The sequence below is a fragment of the Coregonus lavaretus genome (assembly GCF_964263955.1).
Source record: "Coregonus lavaretus genome assembly, chromosome: 25".
Lineage (NCBI taxonomy): Eukaryota > Metazoa > Chordata > Actinopteri > Salmoniformes > Salmonidae > Coregonus > Coregonus lavaretus.
In genome coordinates, this window is record NC_140012.1 from 42,522,478 (window position 1) to 42,546,821 (window position 24,344).

Sequence of the window (24,344 nt, forward strand, 5' to 3'; positions counted from 1 at the left end):
CTCCTCTCTCCTCCTCCTGTCTCTTCACCCTCCTCTCTCCTCTCTCCTCTCTCCTCCTCCTGTCCCTTCACCCTCCTCCCTCCTCTCTCATCCTCCTGTCTCTTCACCCTTCACCCTCCTCTCTCCTCTCTCATCCTCCTGTCTCTTCACCCTCCTCCCTCCTCTCTCATCCTCCTGTCTCTTCACCCTCCTCCCTCCTCTCTCATCCTCCTGTCTCTTCAGCCTCCTCTCTCCTCTCTCATCCTCCTGTCTCTTCACCCTCCTCTCTCCTCTCTCATCCTCCTGTCTCTTCACCCTCCTCTCTCCTCTCTCATCCTCCTGTCTCTTCACCCTCCTCTCTCCTCTCTCATCCTCCTGTCTCTTCACCCTCCTCTCTCCTCTCTCCTTCTCCTGTCCCTTCACCCTCCTCTCTCATCCTCCTGTCTCTTCACCCTTCACCCTCCTCTCTCATCCTCCTGTCTCTTCACCCTCCTCCCTCCTCTTTCATCCTCCTGTCTCTTCACCCTCCTCTCTCCTCTCTCATCCTCCTGTCTCTTCAGCCTCCTCCCTCCTCTCTCATCCTCCTGTCTCTTCACCCTCCTCTCTCATCCTCCTGTCTCTTCACCCTCCTCTATCCTCTCTCATCCTCCTGTCTCTTCACCCTCCTCTCTCCTCATTCTGTCTCTTCACCCTCCTCCCTCCTCTCTCCTCTCTCATCCTTCTGTCTCTTCACCCTCTTCTCCGTCCTATGGTTCTAGACTTGATCAGACCAAATGTGAAGCAAACAGATCCATCACCCTCCTCTCTCCTCCATCCATCCATCCTCCCTCCCTCCTCCTTCTCTCCACACTCCATCCTCTCTCATCCCTCCTCTACCTCCTCCTCTCCTCTCTTCACCCTCTACCTTGCCCATTTCCTCTCCTCTCCTTCCTCCTCCCCGCTCCTCTCACCTCCCATCCTCTGTCCACTCTCCCTCCAACCTCCCCCTTCCTTCCTCCTCCCCCCTCTCTCCTCCTCACTCCTCCCTCCACATCTCTAGACAGTCTGAGTCACCCAGCAGTGATGCACATTGATTACAGATGGAATGGATGGGGCCATGGTTGCACTGTTCCTTATCTCTTTACTGTCTGTTATTATTAAACATGTACTGTTCCTTATCTCTTTACTGTCTGTTATTATTAAACATGTACTGTTCCTTATCTCTTTACTGTCTGTTATTATTAAACATGTACTCTTCCTTATCTCTTTACTGTCTGTTATTATTAAACATGTACTGTTCCTTATCTCTTTACTGTCTGTTATTATTAAACATGTACTGTTCCTTATCACTTAACTGTCTGTTATTATTAAGCATGTACTGTTCCTTATCTCTTTACTGTCTGTTATTATTAAACATGTACTGTTCCTTATCTCTTTACTGTCTGTTATTATTAAACATGTACTGTTCCTTATCTCTTTACTGTCTGTTATTATTAAACATGTACTGTTCCTTATCTCTTAACTGTCTGTTATTATTAAACATGTACTGTTCCTTATCTCTTTACTGTCTGTTATTCTTAAACATGTATTGTTCCTTATCTCTTTACTGTCTGTTATTATTAAACATGTACTGTTCCTTATCTCTTTACTGTCTGTTATTATTAAACATGTACTGTTCCTTATCTCTTTAGTGTCTGTTATTATTAAACATGTACTGTTCCTTATCTTTTTACTGTCTGTTATTATTAAACATGTACTGTTCCTTATCTCTTTACTGTCTGTTATTATTAAACATGTACTGTTCCTTATCTCTTTACTGTCTGTTATTATTAAACATGTACTGTTCCTTATCTCTTTACTGTTTGTTATTATTAAACATGTACTGTTCCTTATCTCTTTACTGTCTGTTATTATTAAGCATGTACTGTTCCTTATCTCTTTACTGTCTGTTATTATTAAACATGTACTGTTCCTTATCTCTTTACTGTCTGTTATTATTAAACATGTACTGTTCCTTATCTCTTTACTGTCTGTTATTCTTAAACATGTATTGTTCCTTATCTCTTTACTGTCTGTTATTATTAAACATGTACTGTTCCTTATCTCTTTACTGTCTGTTATTATTAAACATGCACTGTTCCTTATCTCTTTACTGTCTGTTATTATTAAACATGTACTGTTCCTTATCTCTTTACTGTCTGTTATTATTAAACATGTACTGTTCCTTATCTCTTTACTGTCTGTTATTCTTAAACATGTATTGTTCCTTATCTCTTTACTGTCTGTTATTATTAAACATGTACTGTTCCTTATCTCTTTACTGTCTGTTATTATTAAACATGTACTGTTCCTTATCTCTTTACTGTCTGTTATTATTAAACATGTACTGTTCCTTATCTCTTTACTGTCTGTTATTATTAAACATGTACTGTTCCTTATCTCTTTACTGTCTGTTATTATTAAACATGTACTGTTCCTTATCTCTTTACTGTCTGTTATTATTAAACATGTACTGTTCCTTATCTCTTTACTGTCTGTTATTATTAAACATGTACTGTTACTTATCTCTTTACTGTCTGTTATTATTAAACATGTACTGTTCCTATTCTCTTAACTGTCTGTTATTATTACACATGTACTGTTCCTTATCTCTTTACTGTCTGTTATTATTAAATATGTACTGTTCCTTATCACTTAACTGTCTGTTATTATTAAACATGTACTGTTCCTTATCTCTTTACTGTCTGTTATTATTAAACATGTACTGTTCCTTATCTCTTTAGTGTCTGTTCATATTAAACATGTACTGTTCCTTATCTCTTTAGTGTCTGTTATTATTAAGCATGTACTGTTCCTTATCTCTTTAGTGTCTGTTATTATTAAACATGTACTGTTCCTTATCTCTTTACTGTCTGTTATTATTAAACATGTACTGTTCCTTATCTCTTTACTGTCTGTTATTATTAAACATGTACTGTTCCTTATCTCTTTACTGTCTGTTATTATTAAACATGTACTGTTCCTTATCTCTTTAGTGTCTGTTATTATTAAACATGTACTGTTCCTTATCTCTTTACTGTCTGTTATTATTAAACATGTACTGTTCCTTATCTCTTTACTGTCTGTTATTATTAAACATATACTGTTCCTTATCACTTTACTGTCTGTTATTATTAAACATGTACTGTTCCTTATCTCTTTACTGTCTGTTATTATTAAACATATACTGTTCCTTATCTCTTTACTGTCTGTTATTATTAAGCATGTACTGTTCCTTATCTCTTAACTGTCTGTTATTATTAAACATGTACTGTTCCTTATCTCTTTACTGTATGTTATTATTAAACATGTACTGTTCCTTATCTCTTTACTGTCTGTTATTATTAAACATGTACTGTTCCTTATCTCTTTGCTGTATGTTATTATTAAACATGAACTGTTCCTTATCTCTTTAGTGTATGTTATTATTAAACATGTACTGTTCCTTATCTCTTTACTGTCTGTTATTATTAAACATGTACTGTTCCTTATCTCTTTACTGTCTGTTATTATTAAGCATGTACTGTTCCTTATCTCTTAACTGTCTGTTATTATTAAACATGTACTGTTCCTTATCTATTTACTGTCTGTTATTATTAAACATGTACTGTTCCTTATCTCTTTACTGTCTGTTATTATTAAACATGTACTGTTCCTTATCTCTTTACTGTCTGTTATTATTAAACATGTACTGTTCCTTATCTTTTTACTGTCTGTTATTATTAAACATGTACTGTTCCTTATCTCTTTACTGTCTGTTATTATTAAACATGTACTGTTCCTTATCTCTTTACTGCCTGTTATTATTAAACATATACTGTTCCTTATCTCTTTACTGTCTGTTATTATTAAACATGTACTGTTCCTTATCTCTTTACTGTCTGTTATTATTAAACATGTACTGTTCCTTATCTCTTTACTGTCTGTTATTATTAAACATGTACTGTTCCTCATCTTGCCCATTGTTTACCACTACCCAGTTGTCTCAGATCTGTTCCTCATCTTGCCCATTGTTTACCACTACCCAGTTGTCTCAGATCTGTTCCTCATCTCGCCCATTGTTTACCACTACCCAGTTGTCTCAGATCTGTTCCTCATCTTGCCCATTGTTTACCACTACCCAGTTGTCTCAGATCTGTTCCTCATCTCGCCCATTGTTTACCACTACCCAGTTGTCTCAGATCTGTTCCTCATCTCGCCCATTGTTTACCCCTACCCAGTTGTCTCAGATCTGTGAAAGAGGAGGTAACGAGGGCAGAGGGGATGGAATATAGTCAATCTACGGTTGCTTCCAAAATAGCACCCTATTCCCTATATAGTGCACTTCATCTGACCAGGGCCTTATGGGCCCTGATCAAAAATAGTGCACTGTAAAAGGAATAGGGTGTCATTTGGGACACAGTCCAGAACTAGAGCTCACCCATTCCAGGACACTGGAGTGGGCGGGTGGGGGGAGATATCTCGTTCATAAAGAGAGAGAGCAAACAACTAAAAACAACAAGGAGAAACGGAACAGATTATTTATGAAATGCTAAAAGCCCCTGCTCTATTCTAGCTGCTTTGTTTGTGATGCTAATCACATGCACAGACTGGGTGGGGGTGGGCTCTCTGCCACCCAAGCTAGATCCTGAGCCTAAACAATTGCATAAAGGGAAGGGTTTTCTCTTATAATGAAATACTTTGCTTGTTTCTTAGCAACCCCCAAAAAACAGATTCAGATAGTATACATATATGTGCCTGTTGCCTGGTGACTGACTGACATTACATCTGTTGCCTGGCTTCTGACTGACATTACATCTGTTGCCTGGCTTCTGACTGACATTACATCTGTTGCCTGTCGACTGACTGGCATTACATCTGTTGCCTGTCGACTGACTGACATTACATCTGTTGCCTGCCGACTCACTGACATTACATCTGTTGCCTGGCTTCTGACTGACATTACATCTGTTGCCTGTCGACTGACTGACATTACATCTGTTGCCTGCCGACTCACTGACATTACATCTGTTGCCTGGCTTCTGACTGACATTACATCTGTTGCCTGTCGACTGACTGACATTACATCTGTTGCCTGTCGACTGACTGACATTACATCTGTTGCCTGCCGACTCACTGACATTACATCTGTTGCCTGTCGACTGACTGACATTACATCTGTTACCTGTTGACTGACTGACATTACATCTGTTGCCTGGATACTGACTGACATTACATCTGTTGCCTGATAACTGACAGACATTACATCTGTTGCCTGTCGACTGACTGACATAAATCTGTTGCCTGGCGACTGACTGACATTACATTTGTTTCCTGGCAACTGTTTGACATTACATCTTTGTGTGTGGGTGCGTGATTATTGGGGGGGGGGGGGGTTGAGGAAGAGAGAAATGACAGGAGCGAGTGAGTGAGAGAAATGCAAAAGAGGAGAGAGCAGAAGGGAGGGAGAGATGGATGGCACACGGTTCGTTCCTTTGGTTCGACATGGTTCAGAGAAGTCGCAGGATTACTCCTTATTACGTAGTGTTTCAGTCTCTCTTTAACCAACTCCTAGCTAGTGTTCCAGTCATACTGTAGTAGTCATCTATACTGGTTCAGTTCTCTTAGTGTTGGCTCATACAGTAGTAGTCATCTATACTGGTTCAGTTCTCTTAGTGTTGGCTCATACAGTAGTAGTCATCTATACTGGTTCAGTTCTCTTAGTGTTGGCTCATACAGTAGTAGTCATCTATACTGGTTCAGTTCTCTTAGTGTTGGCTCATACAGTAGTAGTCAACTATACTGGTTCAGTTCTCTTAATGTTGGCTCATACAGTAGTAGTCATCTATACTGGTTCAGTTCTCTTAGTGTTGGCTCATACTGTAGTAGTCATCTATACTGGTTCAGTTCTCTTAATGTTGGCTCATACAGTAGTAGTCATCTATACTGGTTCAGTTCTCTTAGTGTTGGCTCATACAGTAGTAGTCATCTATACTGGTTCAGTTCTCTTAGTGTTGGCTCATACAGTAGTAGTCATCTATACTGGTTCAGTTCTCTTAGTGTTGGCTCATACTGTAGTAGTCATCTATACTGGTTCAGTTATCTTAGTGTTGGCTCATACAGTAGTAGTCATCTATACTGGTTCAGTTCTCTTAGTGTTGGCTCATACTGTAGTAGTCATCTATACTGGTTCAGTCCTCTTAATGTTGGCTCATACAGTAGTAGTCATCTATACTGGTTCAGTTCTCTTAGTGTTGGCTCATACAGTAGTAGTCATCTATACTGGTTCAGTTCTCTTAGTGTTGGCTCATACAGTAGTAGTCATCTATACTGGTTCAGTTCTCTTAGTGTTGGCTCATACAGTAGTAGTCATCTATACTGGTTCAGTTCACTTAGTGTTGGCTCATACAGTAGTAGTCAACTATACTGGTTCAGTCCTCTTAATGTTGGCTCATACAGTAGTAGTCATCTATACTGGTTCAGTTCTCTTAGTGTTGGCTCATACAGTAGTAGTCATCTATACTGGTTCAGTTCTCTTAGTGTTGGCTCATACTGTAGTAGTCATCTATACTGGTTCAGTTCTCTTAATGTTGGCTCATACAGTAGTAGTCATCTATACTGGTTCAGTTCTCTTAGTGTTGGCTCATACAGTAGTAGTCATCTATACTGGTTCAGTTCTCTTAGTGTTGGCTCATACAGTAGTAGTCATCTATACTGGTTCAGTTCTCTTAGTGTTGGCTCATACTGTAGTAGTCATCTATACTGGTTCAGTTATCTTAGTGTTGGCTCATACAGTAGTAGTCATCTATACTGGTTCAGTTCTCTTAGTGTTGGCTCATACTGTAGTAGTCATCTATACTGGTTCAGTCCTCTTATGTTGGCTCATACAGTAGTAGTCATCTATACTTGTTCAGTTCTCTTAGTGTTGGCTCATACAGTAGTAGTCATCTATACTGGTTCAGTTCTCTTAGTGTTGGCTCATACAGTAGTAGTCATCTATACTGGTTCAGTTCTCTTAGTGTTGGCTCATACAGTAGTAGTCATCTATACTGGTTCAGTTCTCTTAGTGTTGGCTCATACAGTAGTAGTCATCTATACTGGTTCAGTTCTCTTAGTGTTGTGGTTCAGTCCTCTTAATGTTGGCTCATACAGTAGTAGTCATCTATACTGGTTCAGTTCTCTTAGTGTTGGCTCATACAGTAGTAGTCATCTATACTGGTTCAGTTCTCTTAGTGTTGGCTCATACAGTAGTAGTCATCTATACTGGTTCAGTTCTCTTAGTGTTGGCTCATACAGTAGTAGTCATCTATACTGGTTCAGTTCTCTTAGTGTTGGCTCATACAGTAGTAGTCATCTATACTGGTTCAGTTCACTTAGTGTTGGCTCATACAGTAGTAGTCAACTATACTGGTTCAGTCCTCTTAATGTTGGCTCATACAGTAGTAGTCATCTATACTGGTTCAGTTCTCTTAGTGTTGGCTCATACAGTAGTAGTCATCTATACTGGTTCAGTTCTCTTAGTGTTGGCTCATACTGTAGTAGTCATCTATACTGGTTCAGTTCTCTTAATGTTGGCTCATACAGTAGTAGTCATCTATACTGGTTCAGTTCTCTTAGTGTTGGCTCATACAGTAGTAGTCATCTATACTGGTTCAGTTCTCTTAGTGTTGGCTCATACAGTAGTAGTCATCTATACTGGTTCAGTTCTCTTAGTGTTGGCTCATACTGTAGTAGTCATCTATACTGGTTCAGTTATCTTAGTGTTGGCTCATACAGTAGTAGTCATCTATACTGGTTCAGTTCTCTTAGTGTTGGCTCATACTGTAGTAGTCATCTATACTGGTTCAGTCCTCTTATGTTGGCTCATACAGTAGTAGTCATCTATACTTGTTCAGTTCTCTTAGTGTTGGCTCATACAGTAGTAGTCATCTATACTGGTTCAGTTCTCTTAGTGTTGGCTCATACAGTAGTAGTCATCTATACTGGTTCAGTTCTCTTAGTGTTGGCTCATACAGTAGTAGTCATCTATACTGGTTCAGTTCTCTTAGTGTTGGCTCATACAGTAGTAGTCATCTATACTGGTTCAGTTCTCTTAGTGTTGTGGTTCAGTCCTCTTAATGTTGGCTCATACAGTAGTAGTCATCTATACTGGTTCAGTTCTCTTAGTGTTGGCTCATACAGTAGTAGTCATCTATACTGGTTCAGTTCTCTTAGTGTTGGCTCATACAGTAGTAGTCATCTATACTGGTTCAGTTCTCTTAGTGTTGGCTCATACAGTAGTAGTCATCTATACTGGTTCAGTTCTCTTAGTGTTGGCTCATACAGTAGTAGTCATCTATACTGGTTCAGTTCTCTTAGTGTTGGCTCATACAGTAGTAGTCATCTATACTGGTTCAGTTCTCTTAGTGTTGGCTCATACAGTAGTAGTAATCTATACTGGTTCAGTTCTCTTAGTGTTGGCTCATACAGTAGTAGTCAACTATACTGGTTCAGTCCTCTTAATGTTGGCTCATACAGTAGTAGTCATCTATACTGGTTCAGTTCTCTTAGTGTTGGCTCATACAGTAGTAGTCATCTATACTGGTTCAGTTCTCTTAGTGTTGGCTCATACAGTAGTAGTCATCTATACTGGTTCAGTTCTCTTAGTGTTGGCTCATACAGTAGTAGTCATCTATACTGGTTCAGTTCTCTTAGTGTTGGCTCATACAGTAGTAGTCATCTATACTGGTTCAGTTCTCTTAGTGTTGGCTCATACAGTAGTAGTCAACTATACTGGTTCAGTCCTCTTAATGTTGGCTCATACAGTAGTAGTCAACTATACTGGTTCAGTCCTCTTAATGTTGGCTCATACAGTAGTAGTCATCTATACTGGTTCAGTTCTCTTAGTGTTGGCTCATACAGTAGTAGTCATCTATACTGGTTCAGTTCTCTTAGTGTTGGCTCATACAGTAGTAGTCATCTATACTGGTTCAGTTCTCTTAGTGTTGGCTCATACAGTAGTAGTCATCTATACTGGTTCAGTTCTCTTAGTGTTGGCTCATACAGTAGTAGTCATCTATACTGGTTCAGTTCTCTTAGTGTTGGCTCATACAGTAGTAGTCAACTATACTGGTTCAGTCCTCTTAATGTTGGCTCATACAGTAGTAGTCATCTATACTGGTTCAGTATCTTAGTGTTGGCTCATACAGTAGTAGTCATCTATACTGGTTCAGTTCTCTTAGTGTTGGCTCATACAGTAGTAGTCATCTATACTGGTTCAGTTCTCTTAGTGTTGGCTCATACAGTAGTAGTCATCTATACTGGTTCAGTCTCTTAGTGTTGGCTCATACAGTAGTAGTTGTCATCTTACTGGTCATCTATCTTCAGGCTGTTGGCTCATACAGTAGTAGTCATCTATACTGGTTCAGTTCTCTTAGTGTTGGCTCATACAGTAGTAGTCATCTATACTGGTTCAGTTCTCTTAGTGTTGGCTCATACAGTAGTAGTCATCTATACTGGTTCAGTTCTCTTAGTGTTGGCTCATACAGTAGTAGTCAACTATACTGGTTCAGTCCTCTTAATGTTGGCTCATACAGTAGTAGTCATCTATACTGGTTCAGTTATCTTAGTGTTGGCTCATACAGTAGTAGTCATCTATACTGGTTCAGTTCTCTAGTGTTGGCTCATACAGTAGTAGTCATCTATACTGGTTCAGTTCTCTTAGTGTTGGCTCATACAGTAGTAGTCATCTATACTGGTTCAGTTCTCTTAGTGTTGGCTCATACAGTAGTAGTCATCTATACTGGTTCAGTTCTCTTAGTGTTGGCTCATACAGTAGTAGTCATCTATACTGGTCAGTTCTCTTAGTGTTGGCTCATACAGTAGTAGTCATCTATACTGGTTCAGTTCTCTTAGTGTTGGCTCATACAGTAGTAGTCAACTATACTGGTTCAGTCCTCTTAATGTTGGCTCATACAGTAGTAGTCATCTATACTGGTTCAGTTCTCTTAGTGTTGGCTCATACAGTAGTAGTCATCTATACTGGTTCAGTCTCCTAGTGTTGGCTCATACAGTAGTCATCTATACTGTTCAGTTCTTAGTGTGGCTCATACAGTAGTAGTCATCTACTGGTTCAGTTCTCTTAGTGTTGGCTCATACTGTAGTAGTCATCTCATCTACTATTGATAGTCAATACATCAAAATGAGATACACTGATGATTATTTTCTTAAATAACTCAGAGAGAGAGAGACAGAGAAGAGAGAGAGGAGAGAGAGACAGAGAGAGACAGAGAGAGAGAGAGACAGAGAGAGAGAGAGAGAGAGAGAGAGAGAGAGAGAGAGACAGAGAGAGAGAGAGAGACAGAGAGAGAGACAGAGAGAGAGACAGAGAGAGACAGAGAGAGAGAGAGAGACAGAGAGAGACAGAGAGAGAGAGAGACAGAGAGAGAGAGAGAGAGAGAGAGAGAGAGAGAGAGAACAGAGAGAGAGAGAGAGAGACAGAGAGAGAGACAGAGAGAGACAGAGAGAGAGAGAGAGACAGAGAGAGAGACAGAGAGAGAGAGACAGAGAGAGAGAGAGAGACAGAGAGAGAGAGAGAGAGAGAGAGAGAGAGAGAGAGAGAGAGAGAGAGAGAGAGACAGAGAGAGAGAGAGAGACAGAGAGAGAGAGAGAGACAGAGAGAGAGAGAGAGAGAGACAGAGAGAGAGACAGAGAGAGACAGAGGAGAGAGAGGAGAGAGAGAGAGAGAGAGAGAGAGAGAGAGAGAGAGAGAGAGAGAGAGACAGAGAGAGACAGAGAGAGAGAGAGAGAGAGAGAGAGAGAGAGAGAGAGAGAGAGAGAGAGAGAGACAGAGAGAGAGAGAGAGACAGAGAGAGAGACAGAGAGAGACAGAGAGAGAGAGAGAGAGAGAGAGAGAGAGAGAGAGAGAGACTGTACTCCCTCCCTTTGCCATCTCACTAATGTGCGTTAGGTTGGGAGATCATTACTACACTGGAGGATTCAACTAGGAACTCACTGTCTATCCACATCTATGATCTGTTGTTACCTGTACTGTACTATACTATACTATACAGTTCTGTACTATACTATACAGTTCTGTACTATACAATACTATACTGTGCTATACTATACTGTACTATACTATACTATACAGTACTTTCTATCTATCTATCTATCTATCTATCTATCTATCTATCTATCTATCTATCTATCTATCTATCTATCTATCTATACCGCTCTCTCTGTTGTCTATCTATTTCTCTTTCTCTCTATATACAGTGCCTTCAGAAAGTATTCAGACCCCTTGACTTTTTCCACATTTTGTTACGTTACAGCCTATTCTAAAATATATATTATTTTTTTTTAAGTATTCCTCAGCAAAGTACAGAGAGATCCTGATGAAAACCTGCTCCAGAGCGATCAGACCTCAGACTGGGTGAAAGGATCACCTTCCAACAGGACAACGACCCTAAGCACACAGCCAAGACAACACAGGAGTGGCTTCGGGACAAGTCTCTGAATGTCCTTGAGTGGCCCATCCAAGACCCCGGAGTTGAACCTGATTGAACATCTCTCGAGAGACCTGAAAATAGCTGTGCAGCAACCCTCCCCATCCAACCTGGCAAAGCTTGAGAGGATCTGCAGAGAAGAATGGGCGAAACTCCCCAAATACAGTGTGCCAAGCTTGTAGCGTCATACCCAGAATACTCGAGGCTGTAATCACTGCCAAAGGTGCTTCAACAAAGTACTGAGTAAAGGGTCTGAATACTTATGTAAATGTTATATTTCTGGCTTTTTTTAAATTAAATTTGCAAAAATGTCAAAAAAACTGTTTTTGCTTTGTCATTATGGGGTATTGTGTCTAGATTGATGAGGGGGAAAACTATTTTAACGTAACAATGTAGAAAAAGTCAAGGGGGTCTGAATACTAGCGTGTAAAAATCGTCTGTCCTCGGTTGCAAGACATCACTACCGAGTTCCAGACTGACTGCCTCTGGAAGCAATGTCAGCACAAGAGCTGTTCATCGGGAGCTTCATGAAATGGGTTTCCATGGCCAAGCAGCGCACACAAGCCTAGATCACCATGCGCAATGGCAAGTGTCGGCTGGAGTGGTGTAAAACTCGCCGCCATGGACTCTGGAACAGTGGAAACGCATTTTTTGGAGGTGTGATGAATCACCGCTTCACCACCTAGCAGTCCGACGGACAAATCTGGGTTTGGCGGATGCCAGGAGAACGCTACCTGCCCAATGCATAGTGCCAACTGTAACATTTGGTGGAGGAGAAATAATGGTCTGGGGCTGTTTTTCATGGTTAAGGCTAGGTCCCTTAGTTCCAGTGAAGGGAAATCTCAATGCTACAGCATACAATGACATTCTAGACGATTCTGTGCTTAAAACCTTGTGGCACAGTTTGGGGAAGGTCCTTTCCTGTTTGAGCATGACAATGCCCCCGTGCACAAAGCGAGGTCAATACAGAAATGGTTTGTCGAGATCAGTGTGGAAGAACTTGACTGGCCTGCACAGAGCCCTGACTTCAACCCCATCGGACACCTTTGGGATGATTTGGAACGCCGACTGCGGGCCTAATCGCCCAACATCAGTGCCCGACCTCACTAATGCTCTTGTGGCTGAATGGAAGCAAGTCCCTGCAGCAATGTTCCAACATCTAGTGGAAAGCCTTCACAGAAGAGTGGAGGCTGTTATAGCAGGAAAGGGGGGACCAACTCCATATGAATGCCCATTATTTTTTTGGGAATGAGATGTTCGACGAGCAGGTGTCCACATACTTTTGGTAATGTAGTGTATCTCTCTATCTCTCTCTCTCTGTCTCTCTCTGTCTCTCTCTCCTCTCTCTTCCTCTCTCTCTCTCTCTCTCTCTCTCTCTCTTCCTCTCTCTCTCTCCTCTCTCTCTCTCTCTCTCTCTCTTCCTCTCTCTCTCTCCTCTCTCTCTTTCTCTCTTCCTCTCTCTCTATCTCGTTGATGAATTCCACTGCTTGTGGTGTTCAATGGTGCCACCTTTGTCAACTATTTCTACAGAGATTTGGGGCTCTATCAACAAGCGGCTCCCGGCATTATACCTAAAGCATTAACAGTTACAGAAATTACATTAACAGAAATCTCAACTCTGGAATGTGAGATGTAATCTACACCTTGATTAGGATGATAGAAATTTTTATAATCTGTATAGTGATATATTATTTCCACATAGCCTACACTTTCTCGCTCTAAACTTCTAACGCGAGTGGGGCGGGTGTGGCTTCGTGACAATGATCGCAAGAGCGATTTGACGGCTCCAACGCAGTTCCACCTCCGACACCGGCAAAAACATCCGCTATGCGGGTGTCTGCTATCGCCGGTTAACGCTTGATCTGATTGAATCTAGGCCTTGATCACTATAGCAACACACGGTATGGTGCTAGCAACTGATGATGCATTTGAAGAATGTCTCATTGACAGACAACAACGCTAGACTTGTGTAATAGCAGCAGCAGCACTGTTCCAGCTAGCACTATTCCTGACTGACTGATGGAAGTCTGCCAACCGTGTGTGTGTGTGTGTGTGTGTGTGTGTGTGTGTGTGTGTGTGTGTGTGTGTGTGTGTGTGTGTGTGTGTGTGTGTGTGTGTGTGTGTTGGTCCCTCTATCCTTGTGGTGACTTAAAATCCCACAAAGTCCCCACAAGGATAGTAAAACAAGGAAAAGTATCCCTCGTGTGGACATTTCCCACCTCCCCATGAGTACAAAGGCTATTTTAAGCTTAGGGGTTAGGTTTAAGGTTAGGGTTACAATTAGGGTTAGAATTAGGGTTAGGGTAAGTGGTTGGTGGTTAGGTTTAGGGTTTGGGTTAGGGTTACGGGTTAAGGTTAGGGTTATGGCAAGGGTTTAAGCAGGCCTACATGACAGGCCTACAGGTGTCAACGGCCTTAACAAGTTGCTTTGGCTATAAACCTGCTCATGTAATTTGAGATAATGAGATGACACATGGTTGTAAGTGATACTTCTGTGGGGGTTTTTTCATTCTCAGCCAACATTAGACAAAATATGGCCTAAAAAAAAAATAGTGTCCTATGTAACCGGTGTGAAATGGCTAGCTAGTTAGCGGTGCGTGCTAGTAGCGTTTCAATCGGTGACGTCACTCGCTCTTAGAACATGCACGCAAGTAGTTGTTTCCCTAGCTCTGTAAGGGCCGCTGCTTTTGTGGAGCGATGGGTAACGATGCTTCGAGGGTGACAATGTTAAGTAGGTGTTATAACTGTGTTAAGGGCTATAACTGTTATTGTTTCATTTGGGGGGAAAGGAAACAATGTTGCTCAGTTATTTTTGGTGGGGAAACATTGTTGCACAGGGTCTGTCAGTCTCATAGGCCTATAGCAAATAAGAAAATACCCAATCCTGAATCCAAATGGTATGAAGCCACAGTACCACACTAAAATAACAACACAGACAATCGTTAATTTCTGTCACAAGATATGAATGCATTGGAAATGTGCTGTGGGCACGTGGATATGACCAACCTTCTTTTTGCTGTTACAGTGGCAGCAGACGGTCCACAGGTAGTTGAGAGTTCTCCAGAGCAGAATGATGAAGAGGCCCCCAAAGAACGTGACCATGGAGGAGGCAAGGAAAGCCCACCACATGCGCTGGCCGTTGCTATCACAGGGCACATCTGGGGAGAACGGGATGATCACATCCATCTTGGATATGCGGATAGAGGGAGAGTCCGGATAGTAACTGTGTTTACCTTTAGGCATTATTCTGAGGCTACCGATGCCCAGGGATAGGTTGCCATGTTCTAGAACTAGCATCCAGACTCTTTGAGTAGTTCCAGCAAGTGCCCCCTACCCCACAATTCAGCCATATCTCTTGAACTAACTAACACCCTTCTTCCTCTACTCTGCCCCGTCCGTTTTCATCAGTCCTTCTTCTATGTAAATGTTGTGTTCTCAGCGACCTGTTACGCGCAAACTTCACTACAAATGACAGGATGTGATAGTTCCACTAACAGCAGTCATTCACACATCGTAAAAGAAGACATATCTAAATGCGAATTGTATGTAAAATCTGATATTTCTTTACAACTCCTGTATTTAATTCCATATGGGAAATATTTCTTCTTTGCTTGTTTCTTCTGATGTAACAGTTCAATATTTCCAGGAAATGCAGCGATTATCTTGGCGCGACCTGTCGTGCAGGTTCCTTCATCTGGTAACCGAATAGCGTAAAGCCGATGGATGGTAGCCGTCGCTCACAAAACTCAACCTTTGTTGAGGACCAACCGCCGCCTTCTGGGTCCGTTACTTCTGGTCCATTTAGCGCTCTCGCTAGCTGTTGAATACTACTTTCTCTCTTTATGCCCGCAGTTTTCTCATTTATTCCCTTTCAGAAAAGATGTGCGATAACGCTTTCCATTGGCTTCTTGTCCTCCTCTTCTTGCTTCAGCGGCGGCCAGCTGATCTGCGGCTGCCTGTCAGATCTGTTAGGAAGATGGCTAGGGAGATTTACAGGTAGCAGGGTGGAGCCATCAACAACATCTGACCCACTCATATGGAACCCGATACAGAACCAATCAGTCGATGTTTCCGTGGCCCTCCAACATTATCCTCTCAGTGTTTCTGTGGTGACATCCTTTCTCATTCGATTCGTAATTCTTTATTTTATCTAATTTATGAGCACTTTCTACAGGCTATAAGATATCAAGATAATGCATGCACGATTTTATTTATCCGCGTATCGCCTTAATTCTAAAATGGATTATATTATACTCTTTTTTTATTTAGAATAGCCTACGTGTCTCGCTTCGAATGCGCACAAATATGCACAAAACCCAGTATTTTGAAATTGTTTTGTGTCTGAGGGAGGATGAGGAGAGGATGCTGTCCACACCTCGGCCTTGAATAGGACCTGTTGAGTAGCCACACTAAGCAGCAAGCTGTTGCTCTTTTAGCGTGTTTTTTGTTGTTGTCAAGAAATAGCTTTGCCACATGTAAACTAAAATAATAGCCATACAAAATGTATAATGTAAAAGCATGATTAAATTAATTAATTTTAGAGATGGACTATGATGATATAATGAAGCAAATATGCAATTAAATCAATTCATAGCTCGAAAATTATGCAGCTCCAATTGGAGTTTTAAATATATAAATAACGCGTTTTTATTCTGCACTATAGTCAAAAATAACTTCTATGAATTTACATATCTATGAACTGGAGATTGTGCTCTCCCTGGTGGTAACACATTGCATCTATTGCCTCATCTTTGATTCATGAGCCTGAGGCGGCAGAGAAAACATGGTTTGGATCGGGAAATTGAACAGAACATTTACGCACGCATCCAAAGTAGAGTTTCACGTATCTCTTGGAGAAGAAGAAAAAAAACATGTTTCAAAAGGAGACAGAAAGGTGCAGGTACTCCTCATTCACAAAAATAACAGTTTTAATGTGTGATCTGACGGAAGTGAAGCGCTTGTTCATGCGTAATGGTACAATGCAAATGCCTATTACAATTTTTTTAAATCGAATGGACTTTGACATCTTTCAGAACTGAAGTTAAAAACTGATCTGCCAGTCCATCTATACACACAAAATGCGCACTTCTGCTGCTTGACAGGCAGAGCCAAAAATAAGAAATTAACCTAAACCACTCATATTTGTCAGGTACAGTACACTTGTATTGTATATCACTAAAATATCAACTTAATGGTGGCCAATATTGAGAGATATCGTGAGGCTACCCTCACGTATCTGAAATTACATGATCAATATAGATGTTTACTGATCATAAAATACATGCATTTACTTGTTGTATAACTCTGGTGATAGTGCTAAATGTGTTAACATTTATTTAACAATCCCTTGAAAACGGCACGCAGTTGTCAATCGTTTTAGCGGAGCTGGGGTCTCCTTGCCCCCCAGAAGGCAAATCGAGCGCTCTGAACCTTATTGTAACATGTTATTGATAACGACCTATAGAAAAGTCTCAAAAGAGCAAACCCTACCCACCTGGCAAGCTAAAGCAAACGCTTAAAGTATTTGAAAGATTTCAAATACTATTTGAACAAAGGTCAGATCGTTTGCGCTGTCTGCCTCATCTGGTGTAGAGGGCCTAAATCAGTCATGATCTGAGTTTACAGGTTGATATAGAACTGTATAGGCCTGGGGTGTAATTTTGTTATATGGCCAGCGGAGGACCCCAAAGTTCCCTCCATTCAGACCTGCTACAGCTATCACAACCCTTCAGACATTTTAGGAATTAATCTTGACCAAACATTGGTATGACATTTCACTGCTTGCCTTCAAAGTCCCCTTCATGTTAGTGTAAAAACATTTTTTTTCTTCCCATGGATACCCCTCCAGCCCAGAGACAACTTCAAGAAAATCTTGCTGTCCTCCAGACTGTTGTGATTAAATAAACTTTTCTATTTTATTTTAAACCTCACCATACCTCCTTGTCTTCTATACTATATTATTACAGTTTACTGTGGTATTCGAGTAGGAGAGTATATACATATAACCAGGAGTTGGGACCGGCTCAGGGAACAGAACAGAAAAAAACGAAAACCAGAAAACCAGTGTGGTGTCAAAAACAAACCTTTGCTGATAATGCCGTGATGATAAGAAGTCCGCCGACACTGTACTTTGTTTATAAAGGTTTATTATAACAAAGAGTTTCAGCGTCAGATTTACAGATACCTGCAGATATCTGAAGAACAGCAGGAGCCAATTCTGTAATTCGCTATTCTTCTTTTCCCCCTGTTCAAGACATGATATTTATATCATATATGACATAGTATGGCGTGATTTTAATACCCAATCCCTGGCCTTTCCACATATCTTCCCATATACTTTTTTCCAGGAACTTTAGTAATGCTTTCCAGATGTTTCAGCAAAGCAGAGTAAAGTTCATCTGTTACACCATTTGCAATGTCAGCACAATCACAGAGCCAAGTTTCCTCTAACACACTTTTTGCAAAGGTCAGCACAATCACAGACTCTAAGACACTACACCAGAAAATAATGAAACTGATATATACTGTTCCGGAACAGAACCGTTATTTTAAAAGCATTTGCGCCAATGCAAAGTCGTTACTCTGACACTCAGAAACGTATTCAAGTGTCTGCCTGCTAGCTGGAAATCTTTGCCAGTGCTGTGTAGACTACATGCCCCTCCCCCTCGGAAGCATGTGTTACTCTAGCATACTATACACCAAGCGTACTCTGCACACACAAGCTTTAACGTTAGCTCTGGTCCAATGTTAAGCCAACTCTCGGAAGTTCAAATACTTTAAAAGGTCCTCCAGAGAAGACGCTCCTCTGTAGGTATAATTATGTGGGCCTAATTCAGATAATGCATGTCATACCGAGATGCCCAGAGCTTCATGGCAAGCCTCCTCCTCTACCCTCTCTTGCTCTCTCCCCACCCGCAAAAATGTCAGTTGCATCCCGCGCCCTACATTTGTCTGTCCACCATGCAGAAACAATTATAGCCTGCCCGCCCCATATCAAGCTTCTCTATTCACTCTGATTGGTGAAGTCATTTAATGTCGAGCTTAATGTAAAAAAAAAAAAAAAAAAAAAAAAGATTTCAGAGGTTTCAAAAAGGAACAGAAATGAACGATATAAAATACATGGTTCTGTTCAGAACAAAACGATTGGAAAATCATTTTGGTTCCAACCCCTATACATAACTCAACTGTAGTTTACACATATACCGTATCAAGCAATACATTAATTGTTTCTCCAGTGCTGAAACCAGAAGGGAAATGGCAAATCCCTAATTATAAGAGTGAAAGCATTTCCTCTTTGACGGAAGGATATGGTAGCTACTTCCTTGTTGGCCATGACAAAGAATGTATTGTAAAATAACTTGGAAGTAATATGTTGCATACAAAAATGCAAAAACTATAATGAAGTATACATTATTAAGCAAGCAACACATCCTTTGTTTCTCAAATACTTGGTAAAAAAAGACAACTCTAATGCTCAATAATGCCTTCATGATAATCCCAGACCTTCTAGTTTTCTTGTAGCTCCTGCTTGGTCACTTCCTCTCCCTGCCTCCCTCCCTCCCCCCCTGCCTCCCTCCCTCCCCCTGATGGTCAAATGCGACCCTTCTACCTCCCGAGGGAGTTTTCAGCTGTTATCGTGACTGTTGTATACAGTACAATCCACCTCAGGACAAAAACTAAAACAAGCTGGCACTTAACAAACTGTACGAGGCTATAAACAAGCAGGAAAACATGCACCCAGAGGCTGCTTTCCTTGTTGCCGGCGATTTTAATTATGCATCATTAAGACAGGTGATGCCCAACTTCCATCAACACTCCTCCTTCGCCACTAGGGGCGGTAAAGTCCTAGACCACTGTTACTCTACCCACAAGCAAGCATACAAGGCCCTCCCTAGTCCCCCATTCGGCGATTCAGATCATGACTCCGTACTCCTGCTTCCTGTTTACAAGCAGAAACTCAAACAGGAAGTACCTGTGACTCGCTGCATTTCGAAATGGACATCAGAATAAGACATTATGCTACAGGACTGCTTTTCTAGAGCTGATTGGAATATGTTCCGAGACTCCGCCGACAACATCGACGAGCTTAACCACCTCCGTCACATTAGGAAATGCATCGGCGACGTTGTCCCCACAGTGAAGGGTTGCAGCTTCTCCAATCAAACGCCCTGAATTAACACGGAGGTTGGCGTTAAGGACAGGGCTGCTGCACACTATTACAGACAACCCTGAGGCTATGCCAGGAACAAGTACAACAAGTCCAGCTACGACCTCAGTAGAGTCATCAAATGAGCAAAATGACAATATACAGTTCATTCGGAAAGTATTCAGACCCTTTGACTTTTTCCATATTTTGTTACGTTACAGCCTTATTCTAAAATAGATTCAATTGTTTTTTATTTTCTTTAGTAGTGGTTTCTTTGCAGCAATTCGACCATGAAGGCCTGATTCACACAGTCTCCGAACAGTTGATGTTGAGATGTGTCTGTTACTTGAACTCTGTGAAGCATTTGTTTGGGCTGCAATCTGAGGTGCAGTTAACTCTAATGAATTTATCCTCTACAGCAGAGGAAACTCTGGGTCTTCCTTTCCTGTGGCGGTCCTCATGAGAGCCAGTTTCATCATAGCGCTTGATGGTTTTTGCAACTGCACTTGAAGAAACTTTCAAAGTTCTTGAAATGTTCCATATAGACTGACCTTCATGTCTTAAAGTAATGATGGACAGTTGTTTCTCTTTGCTTATTTGAGCTGTTCTTTCCATAATATGGACTTTTACCAAATAGGGCTATCTTCTGTATACCACCTCTACCTTGTCACAAAACAACTTATTGGCTCAAACGCATTAAGAAGGAAAGAAATTCCACAAATTCACTTTTAAGAAGGCACACCTGTTAATTGAAATGCATTCCAGGTGACTACCTCATGAAGCTGGTTGAGAGAATGCCAAGAGAGTGCAAAGCTGTCATCAAGGCAAAGGGTGGCTACTTTGAAGAATCTCAAATATAAAATATATTTTGATTTGTTTAACACTTTTTTTGGTTATTACATGATTCCATATGTGTTATTTAATAGTTTTGATGTCTTCACTATTATTTTACGATGTAGAAAATTGTAAAAATAAAGAAAAACCCTGGAATGAGTAGATGTGTCCAAACTTTTGACTGGTACTGTAAGTATTCTAACCCTTTACTCAGTACTTTGTTGAAGCACCTTTGGCAGCGATTACAACCTCGAGTCTTCTTGGGTATGACGCTACAAGCTTGGCACACCTGTATTTGGGGAGTTTCTCCCATTCTTCTCTGCATATCCTCTCAAGCTCTGTCAGGTTGGATGGGGAGCGTCGGTACACAGCTATTTTCAGGTCTCTCCAGAGATGTTCATACGGGTTCAAGTCCGGGCTCTGGCTGGGCCACTCGAAGACATTCAGATAATTGTCCCGAAGCATTTACATTTTAGTCATTTAGCAGACGCTCTTATCCAGAGCGACTTACAGTTAGTGAATACATATTATTTTTTTATACTGGCCCCCCGTGGGAATCGAACCCACAACCCTGGCGTTGCAAACACCATGCTCTATCAACTGAGCTACATCCCTGCCGGCCATTCCCTCCCCTACCCTGGACCAATTGTGCGCCGCCCATGAGTCTCCCAGTCACGGCCGGCTGCGACAGAGCCTGGATTCGAACCAGGATCTCTAGTGCCTTAGACCACTGCGCCACTCAGGAACATTTTATTGAAGCCACTCCTGCGTTGTCTTGGCTGTGTGCTTAGGGTCATTGTCCTGTTGGAAGGTGAACCATTGCCCCAGTCTGAGGTCCTGAGCGCTCTTGAGCAGATTTTCATCAAGGATCTCTCTGTACTTTGCTCTGTTCATATTTCCCTCGATCCTGACTAGTCTCCCAGTCCCTGCCACTGAAAAACATCGCCACAGCATGATGCTGCCACTAACATGCTTCACCGTAGGGATGGTGCCAGGTTTCCTCCAGACGTGGCACTTGCTATTCAGGCCAAAGAGTTCAATCTTGGTTTCATCAGACCAGAGAATCTTGTTTCTCATGGTCTAAGAGTCCTTTAGGTGCCTTTTACTGTCATGTGCCTTATACTGAGGAGTGACTTCCGTCTGGCCACTCTACCATAAAGGTCTGATTGGTGGAGTCCTGCAGAGATGGTTGTCCTTCTGGAAGGTTCTCCCATCTCCACAGAGGAACTCTGGAGCTCTGTCAGAGTGACCATAAGGTTCCTGGTCACCTCCCTGACCAAGGCTCTTCTCTCCCGATTGCTCAGTTTGGCCGGGCAGCCAGCTCTAGGAAGAGTCTTGGTGGTTCCAAACTTCTTCCATTTACGAATGATGGAGGCCACTGTGTTCTTGGGGACCTTCAATGCTGCAGACATTTTATTGTACCCTTCCCCAGATCTGTGCCTCGACACAATAATGTCTTGGAACTCTATGGACAATTCCTTCAACCTCATGGCTTGGTTTTTGCTCTGACATGCACTGTCAACTGTGGGACCTTATATAGACAGGTGTGTGCCTTTCCAACTCATGTACAGTGGGGAAAAAAAGTATTTAGTCAGCCACCAATTGTGCAAGTTCTCCCACTTAAAAAGATGAGAGAGGCCTGTAATTTTCATCATATGTACACGTCAACTATGACAGACAAAATTAGAAAAAAAATTCCAGAAACTCACATTGTAGGATTTTTAATGAATTTATTTGCAAATGATGGTGGAAAATAAGTATTTGGTCAACTTCAAACAAGCAAGATTTCTGGCTCTCACAGACCTGTAACTTACATTTTACATTTACATTTTAGTCATTTAGCAGACGCTCTTAACCAGAGCGACTTACAGGAGCAATTAGGGTTAAGTGCCTTGCTCAAGGGCACATTAACGTCATTTAGCAGACGCTCTTAGCCAGAGCGACTCACAAATTGGTGCGTTCACCCTATAGCCAGTGGGATAACCACTTTACAATTTGGGGGGGGGGGGGGGGGTTAGAAGGAATATTTTATCCTATCCCAGGTATTCCTTAAAGAGGTGGGGTTTCAAATGTCTCCGGAAGGTGGTGAGTGACTCCGCTGTCCTGGCGTCGTGAGGGAGCTTGTTCCACCATTGGGGTGCCAGAGCAGCGAACAGTTTTGACTGGGCTGAGCGGGAGCTATGCTTCCGCAGAGGAAGGGGAGCCAGCAGGCTAGAGGTGGATGAACGCAATGTCCTCGTTTGGGTGTAGGGACTGATCAGAGCCTGAAGGTACAGAGGTGCCGTTCCCCTCACTGCTCCATAGGCAAGCACCATGGTCTTGTAGCGGATGCGAGCTTCAACTGGAAGCCAGTGGAGTGTGCGGAGGAGGGGGGTGACGTGAGAGAACTTGGGAAGGTTGAACACCAGACGGGCTGCAGCATTCTGGATGAGTTGTAGGGGTTTAATGGCACAGGCAGGGAGCCCAGCCAACAGCGAGTTGCAGTAGTCCAGACGGGAGATGACAAGTGCCTGGACCAGGACCTGCGCCGCTTCCTGTGTAAGGCAGGGTCGCACTCTCCGAATGTTGTAGAGCATGAACCTGCAGGAGCGGGTCACCGCCTTGATGTTGGCGGAGAACGACAGGGTGTTGTCCAGGGTCACGCCTAGGCTCTTCGCACTCTGGGAGGAGGACACAGCGGAGTTGTCAACCGTGATGGCGAGATCATGGAACGGGCAGTCCTTCCCCGGGAGGAAGAGCAGCTCCGTCTTGCCAGGGTTCAGCTTGAGGTGGTGATCCGTCATCCATACTGATATGTCTGCCAGACATGCAGAGATGCGATTCGCCACCTGGTTATCAGAAGGGGGAAAGGAGAAGATTAGTTGTGTATCGTCAGCGTAGCAATGATAGGAGAGACCATGTGAGGATATGACAGAGCCAAGTGACTTGGTGTATAGGGAGAAAAGGAGAGGGCCCAGAACCGATCCCTGGGGGACACCAGTGGTGAGAGCACGTGGTGCGGAGACAGCTTCCCGCCACGCCACTTGGTAGGAGCGACCGGTCAGGTAGGACGCAATCCAGGAGTGAGCCGCGCCGGAGATGCCCATCTCGGAGAGGGTGGAGAGGAGGATCTGATGGTTCACAGTATCAAAGGCAGCAGACAGGTCTAGAAGGACAAGAGCAGAGGAGAGAGAGTTAGCTTTAGCAGTGCGGAGAGTCTCCGTGACACAGAGAAGAGCAGTCTCAGTTGAATGACCAGTCCTGAAACCTGATTGGTTTGGATCAAGAAGGTCATTTTGAGAGAGATAGCAAGAGAGTTGGCTAAAGACGGCACGGTCAATAGTTTTGGAAAGAAAAGAAAGAAGGGATACTGGTCTGTAGTTGTTGACATCAGTGGGGTCGAGTGTTGGTTTTTTGAGAAGGGGAGCAACTCTCGCTCTCTTGAAGACGGAAGGGACATGGCCAGCGGTCAAGGATGAGTTGATCAGCGAGGTGAGGTAGGGGAGAAGGTCACCGGAGATGGTCTGGAGAAGGGAGGAGGGGATGGGGTCAAGCGGGCAGGTTGTTGGGCGGCCTGCAGTCACAAGTCGCAGGATTTTATCTGGAGAGAGAGGGGAGAAAGAAGTCAAAGCATAGGGTAGGGCAGTGTGAGCAGGACCAGCAGTGTTATTAGACTTAACAAACGAGGATCGGATGTCGTCAACCTTCTTTTCAAAGTGGTTGACGAAGTCATCCACAGAGAGAGAGGAGGGGGGGGGGGGGGGAGGAGGATTCAGGAGGGAGAAAAATGTGGCAAAGAGCTTCCTAGGGTTAGAGGCAGATGCTTGGAATTTAGAGTGGTAGAAAGTGGCCTTAGCAGCAGAAACAGATGAAGAAAATGTAGAGAGGAGGGAGTGAAAAGATGCCAGGTCGGTAGGGAGTTT

General features: G+C 42.4%; 1 protein-coding gene across 1 annotated transcript in view; it reads right to left on the reverse strand.

The window, feature by feature from the left end:
- The window catches only part of LOC311100923 (calcium-activated potassium channel subunit alpha-1a-like), a gene marked incomplete at both ends in the record, with an annotated part of 217,684 nt that extends 202,925 nt beyond the window's left edge, over positions 1-14,759 (reverse strand). The window contains 1 exon segment of the mRNA XM_084141903.1: positions 14,469-14,759. Coding sequence (XP_083998029.1) covers positions 14,469-14,759 — 291 coding nt within the window.
- Between the last annotated feature and the right edge of the window lie 9,585 nt (positions 14,760-24,344).